The sequence below is a fragment of the Myxocyprinus asiaticus genome, chromosome 46 (assembly GCF_019703515.2).
Source record: "Myxocyprinus asiaticus isolate MX2 ecotype Aquarium Trade chromosome 46, UBuf_Myxa_2, whole genome shotgun sequence".
Taxonomy (NCBI): domain Eukaryota; kingdom Metazoa; phylum Chordata; class Actinopteri; order Cypriniformes; family Catostomidae; genus Myxocyprinus; species Myxocyprinus asiaticus.
Window position 1 is genome coordinate 22,524,852 of NC_059389.1, and position 22,687 is coordinate 22,547,538.

Consider the following 22,687-nt stretch of genomic DNA (forward strand, 5'->3'; position numbering starts at 1 on the left):
GTGCCAGACTGGTTTGAGTATTTCTGTTTCTGCAGGAGGTTTTAATGGTGTGTGTGTGTGCATGTGTGCGTGCGCACTGGCAGCCAAAAGTTTGGAATAATGTACAAATCTTGCTGTTTCGGAAGGAAATCGGTACTTTAATTTACCAAAGTGGCATTCAACTGATCACAAAGTATAGTCAGGACATTACTGATGTAAAAAACAACACAGGGTGCAGGCCTTATGGGAAGAACTGCAAAGAAAAAGCCACTTTTGAAACAGAAAAAAAAAAAAAGAAAAGTTAAGAGTGGGCAAAGAAACACAGATAATTGGAAAAGAGTGTTATGGATCTTAACCCCATTGAGCTTTTGTGGGATCAGCTAGACTGTAAGGTGCGTGAGAAGTGCTTGACAAGACAGCCACATCTATGGCAAGTGCTACAGGAAGTGTGGTGTGAAATGTCACTTGAGTATCTGGACAAACTGACAGCTAGAATGCCAAAGATCTGCAAAGCTGTCATTGCTGCACGTGGAGGATTTTATTTGATGAGAACTCTTTGAAGTAGTTTAAGAAGTTCTGAAATTTTTTTCAAATTGTAATAGTAATTTTTCATGTTATTAATGTCCCGACTATACATTGTGATCAGCTGAATGACACTTTGCTGAATAAAAGTACCAATTTCTTTCCATAAGAGCAAAATCTATACATTATTCCAAACTTTTGGATATAACAAATGTATATGGAGAAAGTGTATAACATATGTACTGAAACATGGTCAGTTGGTCACAATACTCTTTTACTCCATGTGTTTTTTTAAAGGTTATTGTCATTTGGTGCCACCCAAATCACAAAGAATTATTAGATTAGATGCTGCTAAGTCAAATCACACATTGATACTTTATGAACAATAACATATATGGCATAATTCAGAACCAATGTCCATTGTAATGGAAACCAGAAACAACTATTAAAACATTACCATAAACTATTTTTATTGATTATCATTTATGGCTGTATTTAGAGCTGAAATAAAGCATGGTCATATGTTTGATCCCTTGAACATAACTGGGGTCTAAATGGGTAAATTACCTTTTAGTTTTATTGCAGTTCACTTAAATGCTCCAGCTGTGTGACAGTTTAATTTTTAAAAGTAATCTCTCAATAAATATGAGGACATAAAACTGCATGTTTTTAATTATAGAATAAAAAATATATATTTTAAATTAGGTTAGCATGTCACAAGTTTTTATTTTTTATTTCTTAGAAGCAATCATTTACATACATAGGACAATGTTTTATACAAAATGGTTATATGACATTTGGTTTCATTACTGTATTAGTGACATTAATCACAGTAATTAAAGATATTGTTTTGGGACTTACCTGAAGAATCCTATCAGACCCAATCTGTACTGGATCATCACCACAACCACATTCTGATACGCTGACAGGACCGAGCCATCATGTATTGAGGCTGAACCATATGATAGTCCTCCACCATAGATCCAAACCATGACCTAGAAGACACATGAACAGTTTCTGTGAAACTTCCAGACCTTGTTGGCCCTAGTCATTCTCAGACACCATTTTGAACTTACTGGTAACTTGGCATCTTCACCAGATTTAGATGGAGTGTAGATGTTGAGATACAAGCAATCCTCTGACACTTCAGGCACCTCCATGCTCATAAACCCCAGTTCATTTACAGTCACCTGCCTGTCCTGAATACACCTAAACAAACAATGGTACCATATGAAAATGGGAATGTTCAAATACAACAGTTTGTCTTGAACTCTTAAAATCTCATGTGACCACTAAATAAAACACAAAAGTTAAATATACTCTTTCTGCATATTACAGATTAGCTGACAACTTCAGTGAGGTGTAAGAGTGTTTAAAACATCCTAAGAAATAAATGTAATTATTTGGCCTTACATGGGTGGCTGTTTAGTAGCATCTCTCACTCCGTCCCATTTCTCGGCAGGTTGGGGCCGAGCCAGTCTCAGGGGCCCCACAGGCGGCTTTGCGAATGGTACAGCTAGGTAACTACTTACGAGTGTTTCCTTGCCCTTCACAGTGAGGAAGGCACCTCTTAGACTTCCTAGTTTGGTATGTACTACAGGTCCTGTCAGAAAGATTGAACGGATAATATAAAGTGCAATTTCTATTACAGTGAAAGTGTAAACACAATTTATGGTAAATCTGTAAGCTTAGTTGTGTAACAAATTTAAATTTTAAAAATAACATCTTAGTAGCCAATTCTGGAACAGATAACTTGCCTTGCTTTCTCTCTTTTATGATCTGTTGAAGGGTTTGGGTCATGAAAGTAAAGTGTTTTCCCTTTAGGTCTTTTCCAGGTTTCTGTTCCAGTCCAATGCTGAGATACTCAGCCTCTGCTCCATATTTAGGCCATTGAGTGAGGCCCGGACCATTTGGAGACCTGCCATCAGTTTCAGAGCTAATGTTATAATGAAAACTACATAGACCAAAAACCCTTAACCTTACAGTGACTGGTTTATTTTAGTGGTAAGAATCAATTACCCAGTGCGAGCAAAGTTCCCCCAATAATCCATGGTGGTTCTACAAATTTCATTTTCTTTCTCTGTCATTTCAGCTGAATAAAAAAACAGAAGAAAAATTAAAGACACTGGAATAAATATCAGTTGACACTGTCCAATGTCCAATTACTTGGTTACTACTGTAATTAAAAAGGTTGCAGTTAAATCTATGAGTGCCGTAGATATCAATCAGACTAAAGTTTGAGATTTTAAATTGTTCACTTCCTTAAAGTAATAATACTAAAAACATTTGTTACATGTCCTAATACCATTTTACTGTACCTTCCAGTTTTATATGTCCATTTGCAAAGCAGTAGCCGAAAACAAATAAAAGCTCATCTCCATGGTCACTTCCAACAAAACTGGGTCTTTTGTTTTCAATTATACTGGGAGGATGCTGGAATTCATACACATATACTGGTGCACCAGCATCTAACAAGAAAAAAAAAAAATCCTAAATCATGGCTTTGACTCATAATGTAAAACAGAGATGAAACTTTTTTTTTTTTTGATTTTTCAAAATCAACAGTTATTGTCCATTCTCACCTCTGTGGTAATTTGCTACTATGCGAGCAGGTATATTGAATAAAAAGTCTCCCAACATCTCCCTAAAACCATCTCGGATTTTGATCCTGTCACTGGATGAGCCCAGATACTCATTTAACACAAACTCAGCGAGAGACTGATCTTGAAGCTAAAGGGAGAGAAAGAGAAAACAAATTTACCAATAGTTAAAGTTTGGAACAATAGTTCTAGTTTAAGGAGATTTGTTGTTTCTTGGGAAGCCTACTAAAAGTTTTTCCATGTCACCTAGATATAAAATTGTTGTGATTTTCGCAATGTTTCTCAAAAGGGGGAATGTGACATTTGTACTGGTAACTTTCTTTTGTGCCTCATATATTAATAGAGTACTACACAAATTTTGAACTTCAGATTTAACATTAAAGTGCCAATTATGCAAGAGAGCACAGTTTATCCTGCAAGAGATCCCACTATATATTTTTCAGCCTTGTCCTGATTTTGAAAATATGAAAAATATAAAAAATAATGTATTTCATTTAAGGATAGTGATCATATGAAGCCATTTATTATCACATAGTTGTTTGGCTCCTTTTTAAATCATAATGGTAACAGAAATCACCCAAATGGCCCTGATCAAAAGTTTACATACCCTTGAATGTTTGGCCTTGTTACAGACACACAAGGTGTCACACACAGGTTTAAATGGCAATTAAAGGTTAATTTCCCACACCTGTGGCTTTTAAAATTGCAAGTAGTGTCTGTGTATAAATAGTCAATGAGTTTGTTAGCGCTCATGTGGATGCACTGAGCAGGCTAGATACTGAGCCATGGGGAGCAGAAAACCTGCGTAACAAGGTAATGGAACTTTACTAAGATGGAAAAGGATATAAAAAGATATCCAAAGCCTTGAAAATGCCAGTCAGTACTGTTCAATCACTTATTAAGAAGTGGAAAATATCGGGATCTCTTGATACCAAGCCAAGGTCAGGTAGACCAAGAAAGATTTCAGCCACAACTGCCAGAAGAATTGTTCGGGATACAAAGAAAAACCCACAGGTAACCTCAGGAGAAATACAGGCTGCTCTGGAAAAAGATGGTGTGGTTGTTTCAAGGAGCACAATATGACGACACTTGAACAAAAATGAGCTGCATGGTCAAGTTGCCAGAAAGAAGCCTTTACTGTGCCAATGCCACAAAAAAGCCTGGTTACAATATGCCCGACAACACCTTGACACACCTCAGCTTCTGGCACAATAATCTGGAGTGACGAGACCAAAATAGAGCTTTATGGTCACAACCATAAGTGCTATGTTTGGAGAGGGGTCAACAAGGCCTATAGTGAAAAGAATACTATCCCCACTGTGAAGCATGGTGGTGGCTCACTGATGTTTTGGGGGTGTGTGAGCTCTAAAGACTCCTTCTCTAAATCCTTCTCTAAATGATTCTGCCATGCACTTTGTAAGTATACCTATATTACTAGGTTTCAAATATCCTATGATATTGTAAATGCCCCAGAAGTCTCTGTTATGTCTTACATCAGGATAAAAGAAAGGCAAAAATGGTACAATCTGTTCTCTGTCCATCCCATCTGTCCATCCTGGGGGTCCAAGAATCTGTGGAAAAATTTAGTTTTAATATTATCAATCTACAATTTAAATGTTTATATTCATAATTGTGTTACAAAATTATTTATTTATTATTTATTTTTTAAATAATCTATCACTTTAATTCACTTGAGTCGTAGACGAAAAGATAAAACTATGCTAGTATGTTTAGAGCAAAAGAATGTAAGAGTAAACTTTTTCCATTACACTCGGTAGTAAATAGCCTCCATCATCATCCGTAACTCCAGTGATGAGAGGCACTTTGTTAAACTCGTGGCTTTGAAGAATCTCTTTTACAGATTTTGGAAGGAAATGGCCATCTGTTGTAACTCCAAAATGAATCATTGGAATCTCCTGTTTTATAAGCCAAACACATGCAAACACAGAATTTGGCACATACATGATTTGTGTTAATATTATTATTATTGACAGATCTGGCGTGCAAACCTGTGAGATCTTCAAGATGTCATCTTCTGTCAACTGCATGACACATTCGACAATCTTCTTTATGCTGGAAATATCACAGCCTGATGCATTCCCTAAAGACTACAGAGAAACATGTTGATCCATTTACATTCAATAGGTACTTCACAGTAAAAGAAAAAATATGACATGCATACACCACATATACTGGTACAATTATAGTCAGTCAATATAGTCTTTTCACACAAAGTACCTTTGAAAATATAATACTATAATTATTTATTGCAATTAAAATAGGTATTAACTTGTTACTATCTGTAAGATAAAATTAAATTATTGCAACACATATTTGGGACATACAGTTGTGCTCAAACATTTGCATAACCTTGCAAAACACATTTCTTTTATTTCTTATGGGATTCATATTCAACTGTAGGTTATAACAGAATGGCACAATCATAAAACAAAACATGGCAACAAAGAAAAAAATGAAATGACCCCTGTTCAAAAGTCTGCATACCCTTAGTTCTTAATACTGTGTATTGCCCCCTTTAGCATCAATGACAGCGTGCAGTCTTTTGTAATAGTTGTCTATGAGGCCCCAAATTCTTGCAGGTGGTATAGCTGCCCATTCGTCTTGGCAAAATGCCTCCAGGTCATGCAAAGTCTTTGGTCGTCTTGCATGAACCGCACGTTTGAGATCTCCCCAGAGTGGCTCGATGATATTAAGGTCAGGAGACTGTGATGGCCACTCCTGAACCTTCACCTTTTTCTGCTGTAACCACTGGAGGGTCAACTTGGCCTTGTGCTTAGGGTCATTGTCGTGCTGGAAAGTCCAAGAGCATCCCATGCGCAGCTTTCATGCAGAAGAATACAAATTGTCTGCCAGTATTTTCTGATAACATGCAGCATTCATCTTGCCATCAATTTTTACAAGATTCCCCATGCCTTTAGAGTTCACGCACCCCCAAAACATCAGTGAGCCACCACAATGCTTCACAGTGGGGATGGTATTCTTTTCACTATAGGCCTTGTTGACCCCTCTCCAAACATAGCGTTTATGGTTGTGACCATAAAGCTCTATTTTGGTCTCGTCACTCCAAATTACAATGTGCCGGAAGCTGTGAGGCGTGTCAAGGTGTTGTCGGGCATATTGTAATTTGGCTTTTTTGTGGCATTGGCGCAGTAAAGGCTTCTTTCTGGCAACTTGACCATGCAGCTCATTTTTGTTCAAGTATCATCGTATTGTGCTCCTTGAAACAACCACACCATCTTTTTCCAGAGCAGCCTGTATTTCTCCTGAGGTTACCTGTGGGTTTTTCTTTGTATCCCGAACAATTCTTCTGGCAGTTGTGGCTGAAATCTTTCTTGGTCTACCTGACCTTGGCTTGGGATCAAGAGATCCCCGAATTTTCCACTTCTTAATAAGTGATTGAACAGTACTGACTGGCATTTTCAAGGCTTTGGATATCTTTTTATATCCTTTTCCATCTTAGTAAAGTTCCATTACCTTGTTACGCAGGTTTTCTGCTCCCCATGGCTCAGTATCTAGCCTGCTCAGTGCATCCACGTGAGAGCTAACAAACTCATTGACTATTTATACACAGACACTAATTGCAATTTAAAAAGCCACAGGTGTGGGAAATTAACCTTTAATTGCCATTTAAACCTGTGTGTGTCACCTTGTGTGTCTGTAACAAGGCCAAACATTCAAGGGTATGTAAACTTTTGATCAGGGCCATTTGGGTGATTTCTGTTATCATTATGATTTAAAAAGGAGCCAAACAACTATGTGATAATAAATGGCTTCATACAGTGCATCCGGAAAGTATTCACAGCGCTTCACTTTTTCCACATTTTGTTATGTTAAAGCCTTATTCCAAAATGGATTAAATTCATTATTTTCCTAAAAATTCTACAAACAATACCCCATAATGACAACATGAAAGGAGTTTGTTTGTAATCTTTGCAAATTTATTAAAAATAAAAAACGAAAAAAAAATCACATGTACATAAGTATTCACAGCCTTTGCTCAATACTTTGTTGAAGCACCTTTGGCACCAATTACAGCCTCAAGTCTTTTTGAGTATGATGCTACAAGCTTGGCACACCTATTTTTGGGCAGTTTCTCCCATTCTTCTTTGCAGGACCTCTCAAGCTCCATCAGGTTGGATGGGGAGCGTCGGTGCACAGCCATTTTCAGATCTCTCCAGAGATGTTCAATCGGGTTCAAGTCTGGGCTCTGGCTGGGCCACTCAAGGACATTCACAGAGTTGTCCCGTAGCCACTCCTTTGTTATCTTGGCTGTGTGCTTAAGGTCGTTGTCCTGTTGGAAGATGAACCTTCGCCCCAGTCTGAGGTCCAGAGCACTCTGGAGCAGGTTTTCATCAAGGATATCTCTGTACATTGCTGCATTCATCTTTCCCTCGATCCTGACTAGTCTCCCAGTTCCTGCCGCTGAAAAACATCCCCACAGCATGATGCTGCCACCACCATGCTTCACTGTAGGGATGGTATTGGCCAAGTTATGAGCGGTGCCTGGTTTCCTCCAGACATGACGCTTGCCATTCAGGCCAAAGAGTTCAATCTTTGTTTCTCATGGTCTGAGAGTCCTTCAGGTGCCTTTTGGCAAACTCCAGGCGGGCTGTCATGTGCCTTTTACTGAGGAGTGGCTTCCGTCTGGCCACTCTACCATACAGGCCTGATTGGTGGAGTGCTGCAGAGATGGTTGTTCTTCTGGAAGGTTCTCCCTCCACAGAGAAATGCTGGAGCTCTGTCAGAGTGACAATCGGGTTCTTGGTCACCTCCCTGACTAAGGCCCTTCTCCCCCGATTGCTCAGTTTGGCCAGGCGGCCAGCTCTAGGAAGAGTCCTTGTGGTTCCAAACTTCTTCCATTTATGGATGATGGAGGCCACTGTGCTCATTGGGACCTTCAATGCTGCAGACATTTTTCTGTACCCTTCCCCAGATCTGTGCTTCGATACAATCCTGTCTCGGAGGTCTACAGACAAGTCCTTGGACTTCATGGCTTGGTTTGTGCTCTGACATGCACTGTTAACTGTGGGACCTTATATAGACAGGTGTGTGCCTTTCCAAATCATGTCCAATCAACTGAATTTACCACAGGTGGACTCCAATCAAGTTGTAGAAACATCTCAAGGATGATCAGTGGAAACAGGATGCACCTGAGCTCAATTTTGAGTGTCATGTCAAAGGCTGTGAATACTTATGTACATGTGATTTTTTTCGGGTTTTTTTTATTTTTAATAAATTTGCAAAGATTTCAAACAAACTTCTTTCACGTTGTCATTATGGGGTATTGTTTGTAGAATTTTGAGGAAAATAATCAATTTAATCCATTTTGGAATAAGGCTGTAACATAACAAAATGTGGAAAAAAAAGTGCTGTGAATACTTTCCGGATGCACTGTATGATCACTATCCTTAAATAAAAGACCTGATGATCAGTCATATTTTCAAAATCAATGCCAAAATTTCACAATTTCTGCCAGGGTATGCAAACTTTTGAGCACAACTGTAAGTGTTAAACAGCTCCTGTGCAACATATGAACTTTTACAGTGGTTGATTGACAGGTGAGTAGGTGGTGCTTCGCTGTTATTCGAACACATTCGAACGGATGACCATTTACACTTCAAGTGCAATGTGGTCATGTGTATTCAAGTACCTCCTTATGAGGCTAAGTGGACAAATCTCAAAATGTTTGGATCTTGTTTACACCTGTCTTTAGCACTGTCCTATTTCAAAAGGATCGCCCAAAACGCATCTAAATACCAGGTGTAAATGGGCCTTTATGTCTCATCCATCCACCACAGAAGATTTAAAATGTATTTGTGAAAGAATGATTGTGAACAGTAGATAAATACTTTACCTGAGCTAATGGCAGAGGGTTGGTATGTATTACACTGTCCATTGCTGCAGTACCACTCTCTGCGATAGCATAATGGAAAAGGTTTTTGGATAATGGTGAAAGAACCTACAGACAATGTAGAGAAAACAATGAAAACCACAAAAATGATATAATTGTGGTCTTTCAAAGCAATGCTGCAAAACTGCTATTTTAGAGGATCAATATGATTTCCCTAAACATTATATTATCCAGTCTCTGTGTGTAATTGTGAATCCCTACTTGTAAAGACACACTGACTCCTCCTGCAGATTCCCCAAAGATGGTCACTAATCCAGGATCTCCACCGAAGTTGTGAATATTCTCCTGGACCCACTGAAGTGCTGCCACCTGATCCAGAAGACCATAGTTTCCTGGTGCATGTTCATCTCCTGTGCTAAATGGCAGTTCATTATACTAGATCTCAAAGAGGTAGTTCACCCAAAATTGAAAAGTAGTCTATAAGTAATCCAAACAACTCAATTATCATCTACTTTGTATAAGGAACAGACAAAAATGACAGTTTTTCACCAAAAACCTGTCAAATCTCATTCATGCTTCTACACATTCAAATCAAGAGCACCATGATAATTAATGACTTTTTGTGCAGTTTCTTGTCATTATATGGTGTTGAGTTCATGTGTATCTTGATTTAAACAGGCAGAAGGCATGATTTTAAGTGAAAAACAAACTTTTACATCTGTTGTTGTGACAATTTCTTTCATTTTCACCTAAAAAATCCAAGTAAGCCAAGCCTGTATTGGATCATGACCACAACTACATCCTGATAGGCCGCCAATGCAGCTCCATCAAAAAAGGAAGCAGAGCCCGTACTGAAACCTCCACCATGAATCCAAACCATGACCTTTTGCACATCAAATATTAAAGAAAAACTATTTAAAATATAGACATTATTTATATTAAACAAATATTTATGCATGAAAATTCAACAAATTTCAATCAAATGAAGTCCAAACAAAGACTTACAGGTAACTTTGCATTGTCTCCAGGTTTAGAGGGAGTGTAAATATTGAGGTAAAGACAGTCTTCTGATACCTCAGGAATATCCATAGTCATAGACCAATTAGCTATTAAGTCTACGAGAATCTCCTTCATCTGAAGACACCTGCAATTAAGGAACACAAAGGACTACAGATATTACTGATTTGTATAGAAGTTGGTCTTTTTTCATATAAAGATGCTTCGCTAAGGCATCCACTACCCATTACCTACTGGTTGATTCGTTTTGTGTCTTACATGGGTGGCTGTTTTGTAGCATCTCTCACTCCGTCCCATTTCTCGGCAGGTTGGGGTGATGCCAGTCTTAGGGGCCCCACAGGCGGCTTTGCGAATGGTAAAGCTAGGTAACTATTAATGATTGTTTCCTTGCCCTTCACAGTCATGAAGGAACCTCTTAGACTTCCTAATTTGGTATGTACTACAGGTCCTGCCAGAAAGAAATGTGTAGCAATTCTTAGTTTTAATGCGGAAAGTCTAAGTAGCCCGTTTTGAGACAGAGCCGGTACTGATAACTTGCCTTCCTTTCGGTCTTTTATGATCTGCTGAAGGGTTTGGGTCATGAAAGTATAGTGTTTTCCCTTCAGGTCTTTTCCAGGTTTCTGTTCCAGTCCAATGCCGAGATACTCAGCCTCTGCTCCATATTTAGGCCATTGAGTGAGGCCCGGACCATTTGGAGACCTGCCGTCAGTTACAAACAAAGCCAAACATAGGTTATAAATAATACAGAGGATATAAACAACAAAAAAAAAAACACACACACAAAAAAAACATGGGGTTCTGGTTTAGCACTTTTTGTAACTTGTGGTAATTTGTGGTGTGGTTAGAATCACTTACCCAGTACGAGCAAAGTTCCCCCAATAAGCCATGATTGTCCTACAAAGTTCATTTTCTTTCTCTGTCAGTTTACCTGAATTACCAAACAGAAAGAAAATTAAGAATGAAACCAGACTGACTGTCACTACCTAATGAATGTTTCATTACATTGACAACGATTACAGTTAAACCTACAAGTGCCATAAAAATCAATCTTATACTGGGATTCCTTAAAGGGGTTATGGCATGAGGAATCAAATTTTCCTTGATCTTTTGACATATAAGAGGTCACTGTACTATAAAAACATCCTGCAGGTTTCAGAACTGAAAACAAACTTCTTAATAAAAAAAGAGCATTTATTTAAACATAGCTGCAAAAACATCTCGTTTGGAATTTGTGGACCATGTGACGTCACAAGGACCAAATACATCTGCATATGCAATGCCTATTTTTCCGTCATTGCACCCTTGGCCCCGCCCACTGGTGCTCAGTCAGTCACACAGGTGAAGAGGGGAGAGATGGCCTGTCATGTGAGATTCCTCCAAAGTGGACAGCTTCATGTGTCTGCCTGGATTTAAATTTTTTCCACATAAACCGTTATCATACATATCGCTCTGCTGTTAAAAGATGCAATGTCAAGTTATAACTCTAAAATGGAGACCCCCATTGTGTTTCATTCAGCTGCGCTATCATGCTGTTGTGTTCTTTTTAAGGCATCCTAGACCGTTTTTGCACCCACCTGTGCTATTTTTAATTGTTGGTCTTTTGTAATCATGCACTACATGGACATCTTTGATCGCTTTGATACGTTTTCAGCGATGTGCGCCACGTTTTAAGAGCGGTACAAGTGCAACTTTTAAAAACGTGTCTCATTCTGATGCTGCCACTGACTGGGAGAAACACATGCAGTCCTGTGTATAAACAAACACGGAATTTGTAAGATGTGAAGATCAGCGTCTCTGCTTTGGCCTGTTGAAGCCCCCAACATTATGGATTGGATTAGTCACAAAATAATTCAGGCTTTGCAAAGGAACTGTTATTGAAGGATGGGGCAGTTAAAACACTATTGGACTGCAAATCTGTAAGTAAACAATTGTATTCATGAATATTTCATAAGTCATGACTGTTTAATATTTTATGGTGATGCTTGAGTGAACAGTTTCATATATTCAGATGAAATGTGTAGGGTGTATGTTATGTGTTAACCCTGAAATGTAGTGTGGAGTAGGGATGGGCAGATCGATCCTAAGTATCGATACTTCCGATACTGGTGTTGTATCAAAAATATCGATCCTCAAACAAAAATATTGATTCTAACATTTTTTTTTTTAACTAGGGATATTATTTGGTTACCATGAACAAGAACAATAATCTTCAAAGTGAAATAAAAAGGATTAGGCTATATTAGCAAATATTTGTGCAGGATGGGAACATATTTCTTCTTCCACTCATCTTAAAATGCTTAAAGACACAAACAGACAAGCGCTTGTGCCATCACAAGACTCGTTCAAACAAGAGGGATCAGTGCTTTGTAGAGGTAATGATAGAAAATCAGAGAAACAGCTTCTGGAGCAAATTCACACTAAAATAACAACATATCTAAAGGTGACATTTCTTATAATGTGTTTGTGGGTAATTGTTGTCAATAAATAATTAAATAAAATAGTTAACCATGGTTTTACTAAAGTAATATTGTAGTAACCATGGTTAATTGTGTAGTAACTATGGTTTAACTAAATACTATGGTTGAACTATAGTTACTGTAGTGAAACCATGGTTCATTTTTGTAGGGGTAAACAAAACAGAAGTCTAATAATTTTATGTTTAGGCTCACAAATGTAAAAAAATAAAAATAAAATAAAAAATGAATGACTTGAATTATGACTAAAAATAATATTTTTAATTACCCATTTTATCCCGAGAAATCGCAAAAAAAATCAGTTTAATAGAAGTATCGGTATTGGAGTATGTCATAACCCCTTTAATATATCAATCCTAAAAACAATGTGTATGTTTTCTAATATCATTTGGATTGTACCTTCCACCTTTATATGTCCATTTGCAAAGCAGTAGCCAAGAACAAAGAAAAGCTCATCTCCATGGTCACTTCCAACAAAACTGGGTCTTTGCTTTTTAAGTATACTGGGAGGTTGCTGGAATTCATACACATATACTGGTGCACCAGCATCTAATAAGAATAAAAAATCTATAATTTAACTGTCATAATTATCTATATGATGCATAGCAAAGAGAAAACAGCATTTTCCAACAAAACGAACAAACAGAGGTAACTCTTACCTCTGTGGTAATTTGCTATTTTGCGAGCTGGTATATTGAAGAAAAAGTCACCCAACATCTCTCTAAATCCATCACGGATTTTAATCCTGTCAGTAGATGTGCCAAGATATTCATTTAATATAAGCTCAACAGTTGACTGATCCTGAATCTAAAAGGAAAGGAAAATAAAAACACTGTCAGTGGCTAACATTCATTACAAAGGCAATTAACCAGCGTAAGCGACCCAAGACTGACAACTGTGCCATAAAATGCCATATCTTTTACGATCTGAGAATTTTGTCACCTACAACAAAGTAATGTATAAAATCCCTACAGTGTGCACTCAGCTTATTAGTATTCAGCTACCTATTATTACTAATAAAAAACATGAACACAAACATTTTTTATTGACCCTGGCAGACATGTATTTAAAAATGTATAGTCCCTTACACCAGGAAAAAACATCTGCAAAAATGGCATGATCTGCTCTCGGTCCATCCCATCTGTCCACCCTGGAGGTGACATGAACTATAGAAAGGCAAACGTTGAATATGAACATGATGTAAAATTCAGACCGTATTACAATAGTTCCAAGTTTTAGAAATAAATGGTGTTACACCACTTAGGGGCTGTTCACACAAAAAAAAGCAAAATGGCCTATTTATTGTTCAGTCATGACAAATTTAAAGGAATATTCCAGGGTTAATACAAGATATGCTCAAACGACAGCATTTGTGGCATATTATTGATTACCACACAAAACTATTTCAAATTCAGTTTTTGTGGTATCAACATTATGCCACAAATGCTGTCGATTGACTTTAACTTGTATTAAACCCGGAATATTCCTTTAAGCTGGTATAATGGATACGACAGGTTGGTAGGTCTAGCCTTGGCGGGCAGAAATCTGCTCTGCTGCTGCAGAATTAGACATACATAAGAATTAGGCATGTGATGCTGGGGTGGAGGAGGGTTTCAGAGTGAAAACTCTAGTAGCACGTTGCAGTGAAACAGGCTTATCTGCAAACAACTGAGGGAATTTAAATGCTAGACAAAGAGAGAGTTCGCAAGTTGATTGGCTTTACAGATTACAGGTTCAAAAGACCTATCAGCTTGCGCCATGTAGTTTCGTGACTGAACTTCATGACTGAATCCTTTGTCTCTGAATATAAAGCTGAGATAGGAGAAAGAATTTTAACATTGCTTTTAACATTAACAAAATCTACCCGCTTCAGCTTTAAAAATGACACACTCATGACGTGAGGCGCTGAAAAGCAGTGAGACACATTTAAATGGACAAAAACATTTGTCTAGCGGATGTTTACAAAAAAAAACAAAGGATGCCAAAAACGTGTCCTGTGTGAGCAGGCCCTTAGACTAGTATTTTTACAGTAAAAGAATTTAAAAGTAAAAAAAAAAAAAAACAATCTGTACATTAGGCAGCATATATCCACACTCATCATCAGTAACTCCAGTGATGAGAGGCACTTTGTTAAACTTGTTGGTTGAAAGAAGGTCTTCTACAGGTTTTGGAAGGAAATGGCCATCTGTTGTCACTCCATAACGAAACATTGGATTCTCCTGTTTTATGAGCAAACACATGCAAACACAACCTTTAGCACATAGCATGAACTTAAAGTGTAAACAAAGAAATAAAAAATGGTTAAAGACTTGGCAACAAATGCATCCAAACAATAATAGATAATCCAGTAGATAAATAGACCTGAGCCATCTTCAAGATGCCCTCTTCTGACAACTGCATGACACATTCAACAATCTTCTTTGTGCTGGAAATATCACAGCCAGATATATTACCTACAGCCTAGAGAAAAACATTTTTACATTACATTTCTAACTTGTTGTGTTGAGTACAATTATGCATACATCAAAAAGTATACTTCAGTCATAACATAATAACAAGGCTTCCTGAGGAAAAATCAAGCGTAATTTACCTGAGCTATTGGCAGAGGGTTGGGACTCATGATAGCATCCATTGTTGCAGTACCACTCTCGGCGATAGCATGATGGAAGAGGTTTGAAGACAATGGTGAAAGAACCTACAGAAAGTATTTCAGAAAGTACTTCACTTATTTCTTAACCATTTTTGTAATAACATGTATGAAGTCAGTTACCCTAAAATTCAAAAAGGTGTCTGTATTTTATATGCACATGTATACATAAGAATTTCCAATTCCTACATGCAAAGACACACTGACACCTCCTGCAGATTCTCCAAAGATAGTCACTAATCCAGGATCTCCACCAAAGCTGTGGATGTTCTCCTGAACCCACTGGAGTGCTGCCACTTGATCCAGAAGACCATAGTTTCCTGGTGCATGTTCATCTCCTGTGCTGAAGGACAGAAGTTCATCATACAAGTCATATGCAAGTGTTCTTTTTGCAATTGCATTTTGTTACACTAGTGGCACAGTAATTACACACTTTACCATTTAAGTAATTGAACAGGTCTGCTCATAATACAACTTAGATGTCTACCCTACTCCGCTGTACCAATCAAATTTGTTTTATGCTATCAAATCAATGGTGTTCAAAGACCAGGTTACAGTAATTTCTTGAACACAAAGTCCAGTCATACATGAATGAGAGTAGTGAGACATACGAAACCACTTGGTAACTACTTTCAATGAGGACAGTCTGATACTTAAAACTTATGAACACCCACCCCCCCCCCCAAAATTGATTTCAATATGCCACAGAATTGAAATAAGACATCTATAAACATGTCTCTCAACAAAAACTGTAAGTCATTAGTGATTGGGACTTAATAGCTTGTTGGTCTTTAGGTTTATTGTATTTCAAGTTTAAAGTCCAAAGACACATCACATGGTTAGCTGTGCCAAACTTTAACTGTTATACAGATTGTTTTGTCATATGTTATTACGTCTTTAACACCTGGACAGATTTTCACCTGTGTTTCAGCGGGGACCTAAATTGTTGCCACATTTGCTAAATGTTCCAGATTACAGGATTAGAGACATTTACGGCCCTCATCCACAGTGGAATGACACTGAAAATGGAGACTTTCAAAAACGCTCTCCAATACCGCATACTTCGGAAAACGATGACAATAGGAAACTGAAAACTGGACGTGGCCTAATACAGTACATTTGAAAACACTGATTTCACTATGTTTACGACTGCCACACTGAAATGGTGTTTTCCTCCACAGAAAATGGAGACTTTCGAAAACGCTTTCCATAACCACATAATTTGGGAAACATTAAAAAACTGAAAACAGTTTTCAGATTTAAACGGATTATTGTGGACCTGGCCAGAGTCATCTTAATCAGAAATTCAAGCTGATGGACCTCGGTGACGATAAAATTTCCCTATTCAAATTTCAACATGATCACACATTAAGTGTGACTTACTGACAAGTGGCATCTGCTATCAAATATTTTTGCATCAGCTCCAGCATGTTTTCCTTCACCTTGTGGCGCGACCAGAAGCACGTTGCAAAATCCTTCGTTGAAACCAGGAAGTGATTGTGTTTGCATAATCAGTTACGAGCGCAATTTGGAAGTTGCATTTTTGCCTCTAACATTAAAATTTTACTCCATTGATGGATAGGTTTAAGTTTGGGGTATAGGTTGGGCTGTATTACAGCCTATATAGCTGAAAACAACTTGTTTCACAACTCGCTTTTGGCACCCCTCTGTGGACATTATATCCGGAAAGTTGAGCTCACACGTGCCTATACGCCTAACAACAATTTCCGCTTTGGCCACTGGGGCAGTGTTTCAAATTTCTGTAAGCACAGACCGATTTCAGCTAAAGAAAAGTCAGACTACTGTTTCCGATTTCACTGTGAGATCAGTCTGCAAATTTTGAGTGGGGTTCAAGTTTGTTAAACTTTTACATGCAAATTTGCAACATTGACTAATAGCAGGCTGACTGGTTTGGCAGTGGGGTGGTCCTTCTTACATAGCATGTAAGAGTTTCACACTCACTTATAATTTTGACTAAGCCTTCTTCGCTTGAGAAATTTTGCTGTGCAAGGGTGAATGTGACCAAGCCTTTATGCTTACGCTGAACCTAGAGATTATATATTTAATTTATATTTGATATAAATTCACAATATTGAATTTTGTTTCTTGGATCTTAATATAAGTGTTATATTTACTTCATTTTTTTTTACCTGAAAAATCCAAGTAGTCCAAGCCTGTATTGAATCAAGACAACAACTACATTCTGATAGGCAGCCAAAACATGTCCGTCAAACATGGAAGCAGAGGCCATAGACAAACCTCCACCATGAATCCAAACCATAACCTTTGGCACACCAAACATAAAAAACAACAATTTAACCATTTAAAACAACTAGAATTACACACATTAATATACACAGATTAGCCACAACATTAAAACCACCTGCCTAATATTGTGTAGGACCCTCTCGTGACACAAAAAGGTTTTTTGTTTTTGACACCATTTGGAATAAATTCTAGAGACTGTTGTGCGTGAAAATCCCAGGAGATCAGCAGTTACAGTAATACTCAAACCAGCCCATCTGGCACCAAAAATCATCCATACTGTTATCTAATCAGCCAATCGTGTGGCAGAAGTGCAGTGCATAAAATTATGCAGATACGGATCAGGAGCTTCAGTTAATGTTCACATCAACCATCAGAATGGGGAAAAAAATGTGATCTCAATGATCTGGACCGTGGCATGATTGTTGGTGCCTGATGGGCTGGTTTGAGTATTTCTGTAACTGCTGATCTCCTGGAATTTTCACACACAACAGTCTCTAGAATTTACTCCGAATGGTGCAAAAAACAAAAACATCCAGTAAGTGGCAGTTCTGTGGACGGAAATGCCTTGTTGATGAGAGAGGTCAACAGAGAATGGTCAGACTGGTTTGAACTGACAAAGTCTATGGTAACTCAGATAACCGCTCTGTACAATTGTAGTGAGAAGAATAACATCTCAGAATGCTATTCTGAGATGTGGGTTGGCGCCGTTTTGGTGGCATGAGGGGGACCTACACAATATTAGGCATGTGGTTATAATGTTGTGGCTGATCGGTGCATATACAGGTGCATCTCAATAAATTAGAATGTCGTGGAAAAGTTCCTTTATTTCAGTAATTCAACTCAAATTGTGAAACTCGTGTATTAAATAAATTCAATGCACACAGACTGAAGTAGTTTAAGTCTTTGGTTCTTTTAATTGTGATGATTTTGGCTCACATTTAACAAAAACCCACCAATTCACCATCTCAAAAAATTAGAATACATCATAAGACCAATAAAAAAAACATTTTTAGTGAATTGTTGGCCTTCTGGAAAGTATGTTAATTTACTGTATATGTACTCAATACTTGGTAGGGGCTCCTTTTGCTTTAATTACTGCCTCAATTCGGCGTGGCATGGAGGTGATCAGTTTGTGGCACTGCTGAGGTGGTATGGAAGCCCAGGTTTCTTTGACGGTGGCCTTCAGCTCATCTGCATTTTTTGGTCTCTTGTTTCTCATTTTCCTCTTGACAATACCCCATAGATTCTCTATAGGGTTCAGGTCTGGTAAGTTTGCTGGCCAGTCAAGCACACCAACACCATGGTCATTTAACCAACTTTTGGTGCTTTTGGCAGTGTGGGCAGGTGCCAAATGCTGCTGGAAAATGAAATCAGCATCTTTAAAAAGCTGGTCAGCAGAAGGAAGCATGAAGTGCTCCAAAATTTCTTGGTAAACGGGTGCAGTGACTTTGGTTTTCAAAAAACACAATGGACCAACACCAGCAGCTGACATTGCACCCCAAATCATCACAGACTGTGGAAACTTAACACTGGACTTCAAGCAACTTGGGCTATGAGCTTCTCCACCCTTCCTCCAGACTCTAGGACCTTGGTTTCCAAATGAAATACAAAACTTGCTCTCATCTGAAAAGAGGACTTTGGAACACTGGGCAACAGTCCAGTTCTTCTTCTCCTTAGCCCAGGTAAGACGCCTCTGACATTGTCTGTGGTTCAGGAGTGGCTTAACAAGAGGAATACGACAACTGTAGCCAAATTCCTAGACATGTCTGTGTGTGGTGGCTCTTGATGCCTTGACCCCAGCCTCAGTCCATTCCTTGTGAAGTTCACCCAAATTCTTGAATCGATTTTGCTTGACAATCATAAGGCTGCGGTTCTCTCGGTTGGTTGTGCATCTTTTTCTTCCACACTTTTTCCTTCCACTCAACTTTCTGTTAACATGCTTGGATACAGCACTCTGTGAACAGCCAGCTTGTTTGGCAATGAATGTTTGTGGCTTACCCTCCTTGTGAAGGGTGTCAATTATTGATCTGTCAGATCAGCAGTCTTCCCCATGATTGTGTAGCCTAGTGAACCAAACTGAGAGACCATTTTGAAGGCTCAGGAAACCTTTGCAGGTGTTTTGAGTTGATTAGCTGATTGGCATGTCACCATATTCAAATTTTTTGAGATGGTGAATTGGTGGGTTTTCGTTAAATGTGAGCCAAAATCATCACAATTAAAAGAACCAAAGACTTAAACTACTTCAGTCTGTGTGCACTGAATTTATTTAATACACGAGTTTCACAATTTGAGTTGAATTACTGAAATAAATGAACTTTTCCACGACATTCTAATTTATTGAGATGCACCTGTATACCTAAAATGCAACAAAAGCATAATCAAAAGACTTACAGGTAACTTGGCATTTTCCACAGGTTTAGAAGGAGTGTAAACATTGAGGTAAAGGCAGTCCTCGGATGAGTCAGGAATCTCCATTTTCATAGACACATTAGCTAACAAGTCTACTATTAACTGCTTCCCCTGCAGACACCTGCGATAGACACACAGAGTAAATAAAATTGTATTGTGGTGTATAAAAGTTTATGTTGACTTTTTTTATTTATTTTTTTATTTCCCATTTTTAACAGGGTGATTAGTTTTGTTTTATTCTTACATGGGTGGCTGCTGTGTGGCATCTCTCACTCCGTCCCATCTCTCTGCAGGCTGGGGTGGAGCCAGTCTCAATGGGCCCACAGGTGGCTTGGCAAATGGTATGCCCAGGTAGGAATAGATCACTGTTTCCTTCCCCTGTGCAGTAATGTGTGCACCTTTCAGGGCTCCTGATTTGGTTTGCAGGACAGGTCCTGTATATAATCAATTTTAAAAAGGCAAGAATATTGTTATATTCCAGTTACTACAATAAATATAAGTAGCACTTTTAGCCTAAAATGTAAATGATCTTTAACTATAATGGTAATTGACCTACATTTCTGGTCTGTCAAAGTATCCTCTGCAAACTGAGGTTTGTTTATCTCCATGTGTAACTGCTAGAAGAGACATAAACACTGTCACTTACCATCGTTTGCATTTGTTGTGCTTGAATAAGTCCCTGCAATCAGGATGCAAGTTAAAAACAAGGCTGATACCCTTATTGCCATGCCGTGTGTGTGCAGTGTGAGTTCACAGCTCTCAACTGTAAGAGTTTGGAAATGTTTTTCAGGCTCAGTGAGTTATGTAATCTTACAAAGCCTTGAACTTCGTCTCTGAATACGGGGTTGCCAGATACATCGTAATTCCGTTTAAAACTGTCAGAATCATGCTTTGCAAAATGCAGAGCAAATGGGGATAATTTTTGAAAAGGACAATATTTTCAGATGCTGAAACCCCGTTTTTAATGAACTTCTGCGCTTACCTTCTCAGCACAAAAGAGACATCACGTTTTATGTTATTTTTGTTTTGTTTGCTTTGAGTGCAAATTCACTGTGAGCAACATACATTACCATATTTGTGGGAAATTTAGCTTACAGCCCTCCCTTGAAGCATTTGTAACCTGTTGAAGCTTCTTGATAAAGCATTAATATATTGGTGTTGAAATACACGTTCCGCTGTTCTCTGCTCTGTCGACCCCTACTGTTCATCAGTGCTACTGCAGTTCACTCTTCTTTTTTGGCTTTTTGTGTTGTTGCTTAATTGTACACTGCCTGCTGGCCAAAAAAAAAAAAAAAAAAAACATTTTTTGGATTTAAATAAGCAGATACTTAAGAGCCAATGATTGGATCATTATTGCAGTGATTAATATGTTTCAGCTGGCAACAATTCTTTTAATCCTAACTGATGCAGTGTGTAGCTTCTCATTTCTTAAACAACCATGTCAGAAGATATATCCCGTGGTCGTGGAAAAGATGTTACTGTGTTTCAGAAGGGGCAAATTATTGGCCTGCATCAAGCAAAGAAAACAACAAAGGAGATTGCTGAAATCACTGGAATTGGATTAAGAACTGTCCAACACATTATTAAAACCTGGAAGGATAGTGGTGAACCATCAGCTTCACGGAAGAAATGTGGTCAGGAAAAAATCTTGAATGATCATGATCTTAGATCACTAAAACGCTTGGTGAAGTCACATCGTAAAAAAATCGACAGTAGAACTCACGTCTATGTTTAATAGTGAAAGTAAGAGCATTTCCACACGTGCAATGCGATGAGAACTTACAGGATTGGGGCTAAATTGTGTGGCCACAAGAAAGCCACTTGTTAGTGAGGCTAATCGGGAAAAAACTACTTCAGTTTGCTAGGGAGCATAAAGATTGGACTGTGGAGCAATGGAAAAAGGTCATGTGGTCTGAAGAGTTTAGATTTACCCTTTTCCAAAGCGATGGGCGCGTCAGGGTAAGAGGGGAAGCGCATGAAGCGATGCACCCATCATGCATAGTGCCCACTGCACAAGCCTCTGAAGGCAGTGTTATGATCTGGGGTTGCTTCAATAGGTCAGGTCTAGGCTCAGCAATGTTATGTGGCAATAAAATGAAGTCAGCTGAATACCTGAATGTACTGAATGACCAGGTTATTCCATCAATGGATTTTATCTTCCCTGACAGCACGGGCATATTCCAGGACGACAATGCCAAGATTCATCAGGCTCAAATTGTGAAAGAGTGGGATTATAACAAGGGGTTATTTTACCAGGCATTTTATAGAAGGTAAAATAGCTACGCTATAATCTTTATCGAAGTGGGAACATGCAGTCCAGAAAAAGTCCATAAAAATGACTGGAATGACGAGTTTGCATGGGATTAAAATCAGGGAGAATCTCTGGTAATTATTACTTTTCCCCATGTCCCCTTACAAATCTAAGATCAGTTAGCAAAATCTGTCTGGCCCACTTGTGGGCCACATCACTTGACTTAGTTCTGGCCCAGGATACATCTGGGTCCTCGGCCCTGATCTGGCCCACACAATGTAAAGTGAGCAGAACTAATGGGTGTGGGCCAGATCTGGCCTATGCACTATTATGAGTAGAGATGATTAGTGTGGCCCAGATTTGGCCCAGAGATTGTTAAATGCATGGTTCTGGCCCAGACGTGGCCCACAGTGTGTAAGTTGAAGGAGGAACTTGTGTGGACCAGATGAGGCCCATAGAAAGCTCATAGTATTGACCTTATAGTTCAGATGTGGCCTGAGAATGCCACATGGATGTTAACTGGGCTGTCATAAACAAGCAGTTTAAATGAATGATTTTTATTTTTGTTAAAGTTCATCAGTTGTCAATACAGAGAAGTGCAGAACAGTTTAAATGAATGATTTTCATTTTTGTTAAAGTTCACGAGTT

The 22,687-nt window shown here is 38.4% G+C and overlaps 1 protein-coding gene across 1 annotated transcript in view; it reads right to left on the bottom strand.

The window, feature by feature from the left end:
- Window positions 1-20,568, bottom strand: part of ces2b (carboxylesterase 2b) — a 38,379-nt gene extending 17,811 nt beyond the window's left edge. Inside the window, exons 1-28 of the mRNA XM_051689101.1 lie at window positions 20,435-20,568; window positions 20,033-20,222; window positions 19,771-19,909; window positions 17,262-17,395; window positions 15,301-15,454; window positions 15,055-15,159; window positions 14,826-14,924; window positions 14,537-14,683; window positions 13,553-13,630; window positions 13,124-13,271; window positions 12,864-13,013; window positions 10,846-10,918; window positions 10,529-10,689; window positions 10,249-10,438; window positions 9,979-10,117; window positions 9,723-9,856; window positions 9,235-9,388; window positions 8,977-9,081; window positions 5,111-5,209; window positions 4,871-5,017; window positions 4,595-4,672; window positions 3,084-3,231; window positions 2,820-2,969; window positions 2,521-2,593; window positions 2,259-2,419; window positions 1,915-2,104; window positions 1,578-1,710; window positions 1,363-1,496 (exon numbers count right to left, since the gene is read on the bottom strand). Of these exons, the coding sequence (XP_051545061.1) occupies window positions 1,363-1,496; window positions 1,578-1,710; window positions 1,915-2,104; window positions 2,259-2,419; window positions 2,521-2,593; window positions 2,820-2,969; window positions 3,084-3,231; window positions 4,595-4,672; window positions 4,871-5,017; window positions 5,111-5,209; window positions 8,977-9,081; window positions 9,235-9,388; window positions 9,723-9,856; window positions 9,979-10,117; window positions 10,249-10,438; window positions 10,529-10,689; window positions 10,846-10,918; window positions 12,864-13,013; window positions 13,124-13,271; window positions 13,553-13,630; window positions 14,537-14,683; window positions 14,826-14,924; window positions 15,055-15,159; window positions 15,301-15,454; window positions 17,262-17,395; window positions 19,771-19,909; window positions 20,033-20,222; window positions 20,435-20,516 (3,695 nt within the window). The 5' untranslated portion in view covers window positions 20,517-20,568. The remainder of the gene's footprint in view (window positions 1-1,362; window positions 1,497-1,577; window positions 1,711-1,914; window positions 2,105-2,258; window positions 2,420-2,520; window positions 2,594-2,819; window positions 2,970-3,083; window positions 3,232-4,594; window positions 4,673-4,870; window positions 5,018-5,110; window positions 5,210-8,976; window positions 9,082-9,234; window positions 9,389-9,722; window positions 9,857-9,978; window positions 10,118-10,248; window positions 10,439-10,528; window positions 10,690-10,845; window positions 10,919-12,863; window positions 13,014-13,123; window positions 13,272-13,552; window positions 13,631-14,536; window positions 14,684-14,825; window positions 14,925-15,054; window positions 15,160-15,300; window positions 15,455-17,261; window positions 17,396-19,770; window positions 19,910-20,032; window positions 20,223-20,434) is intronic.
- Between the last annotated feature and the right edge of the window lie 2,119 nt (window positions 20,569-22,687).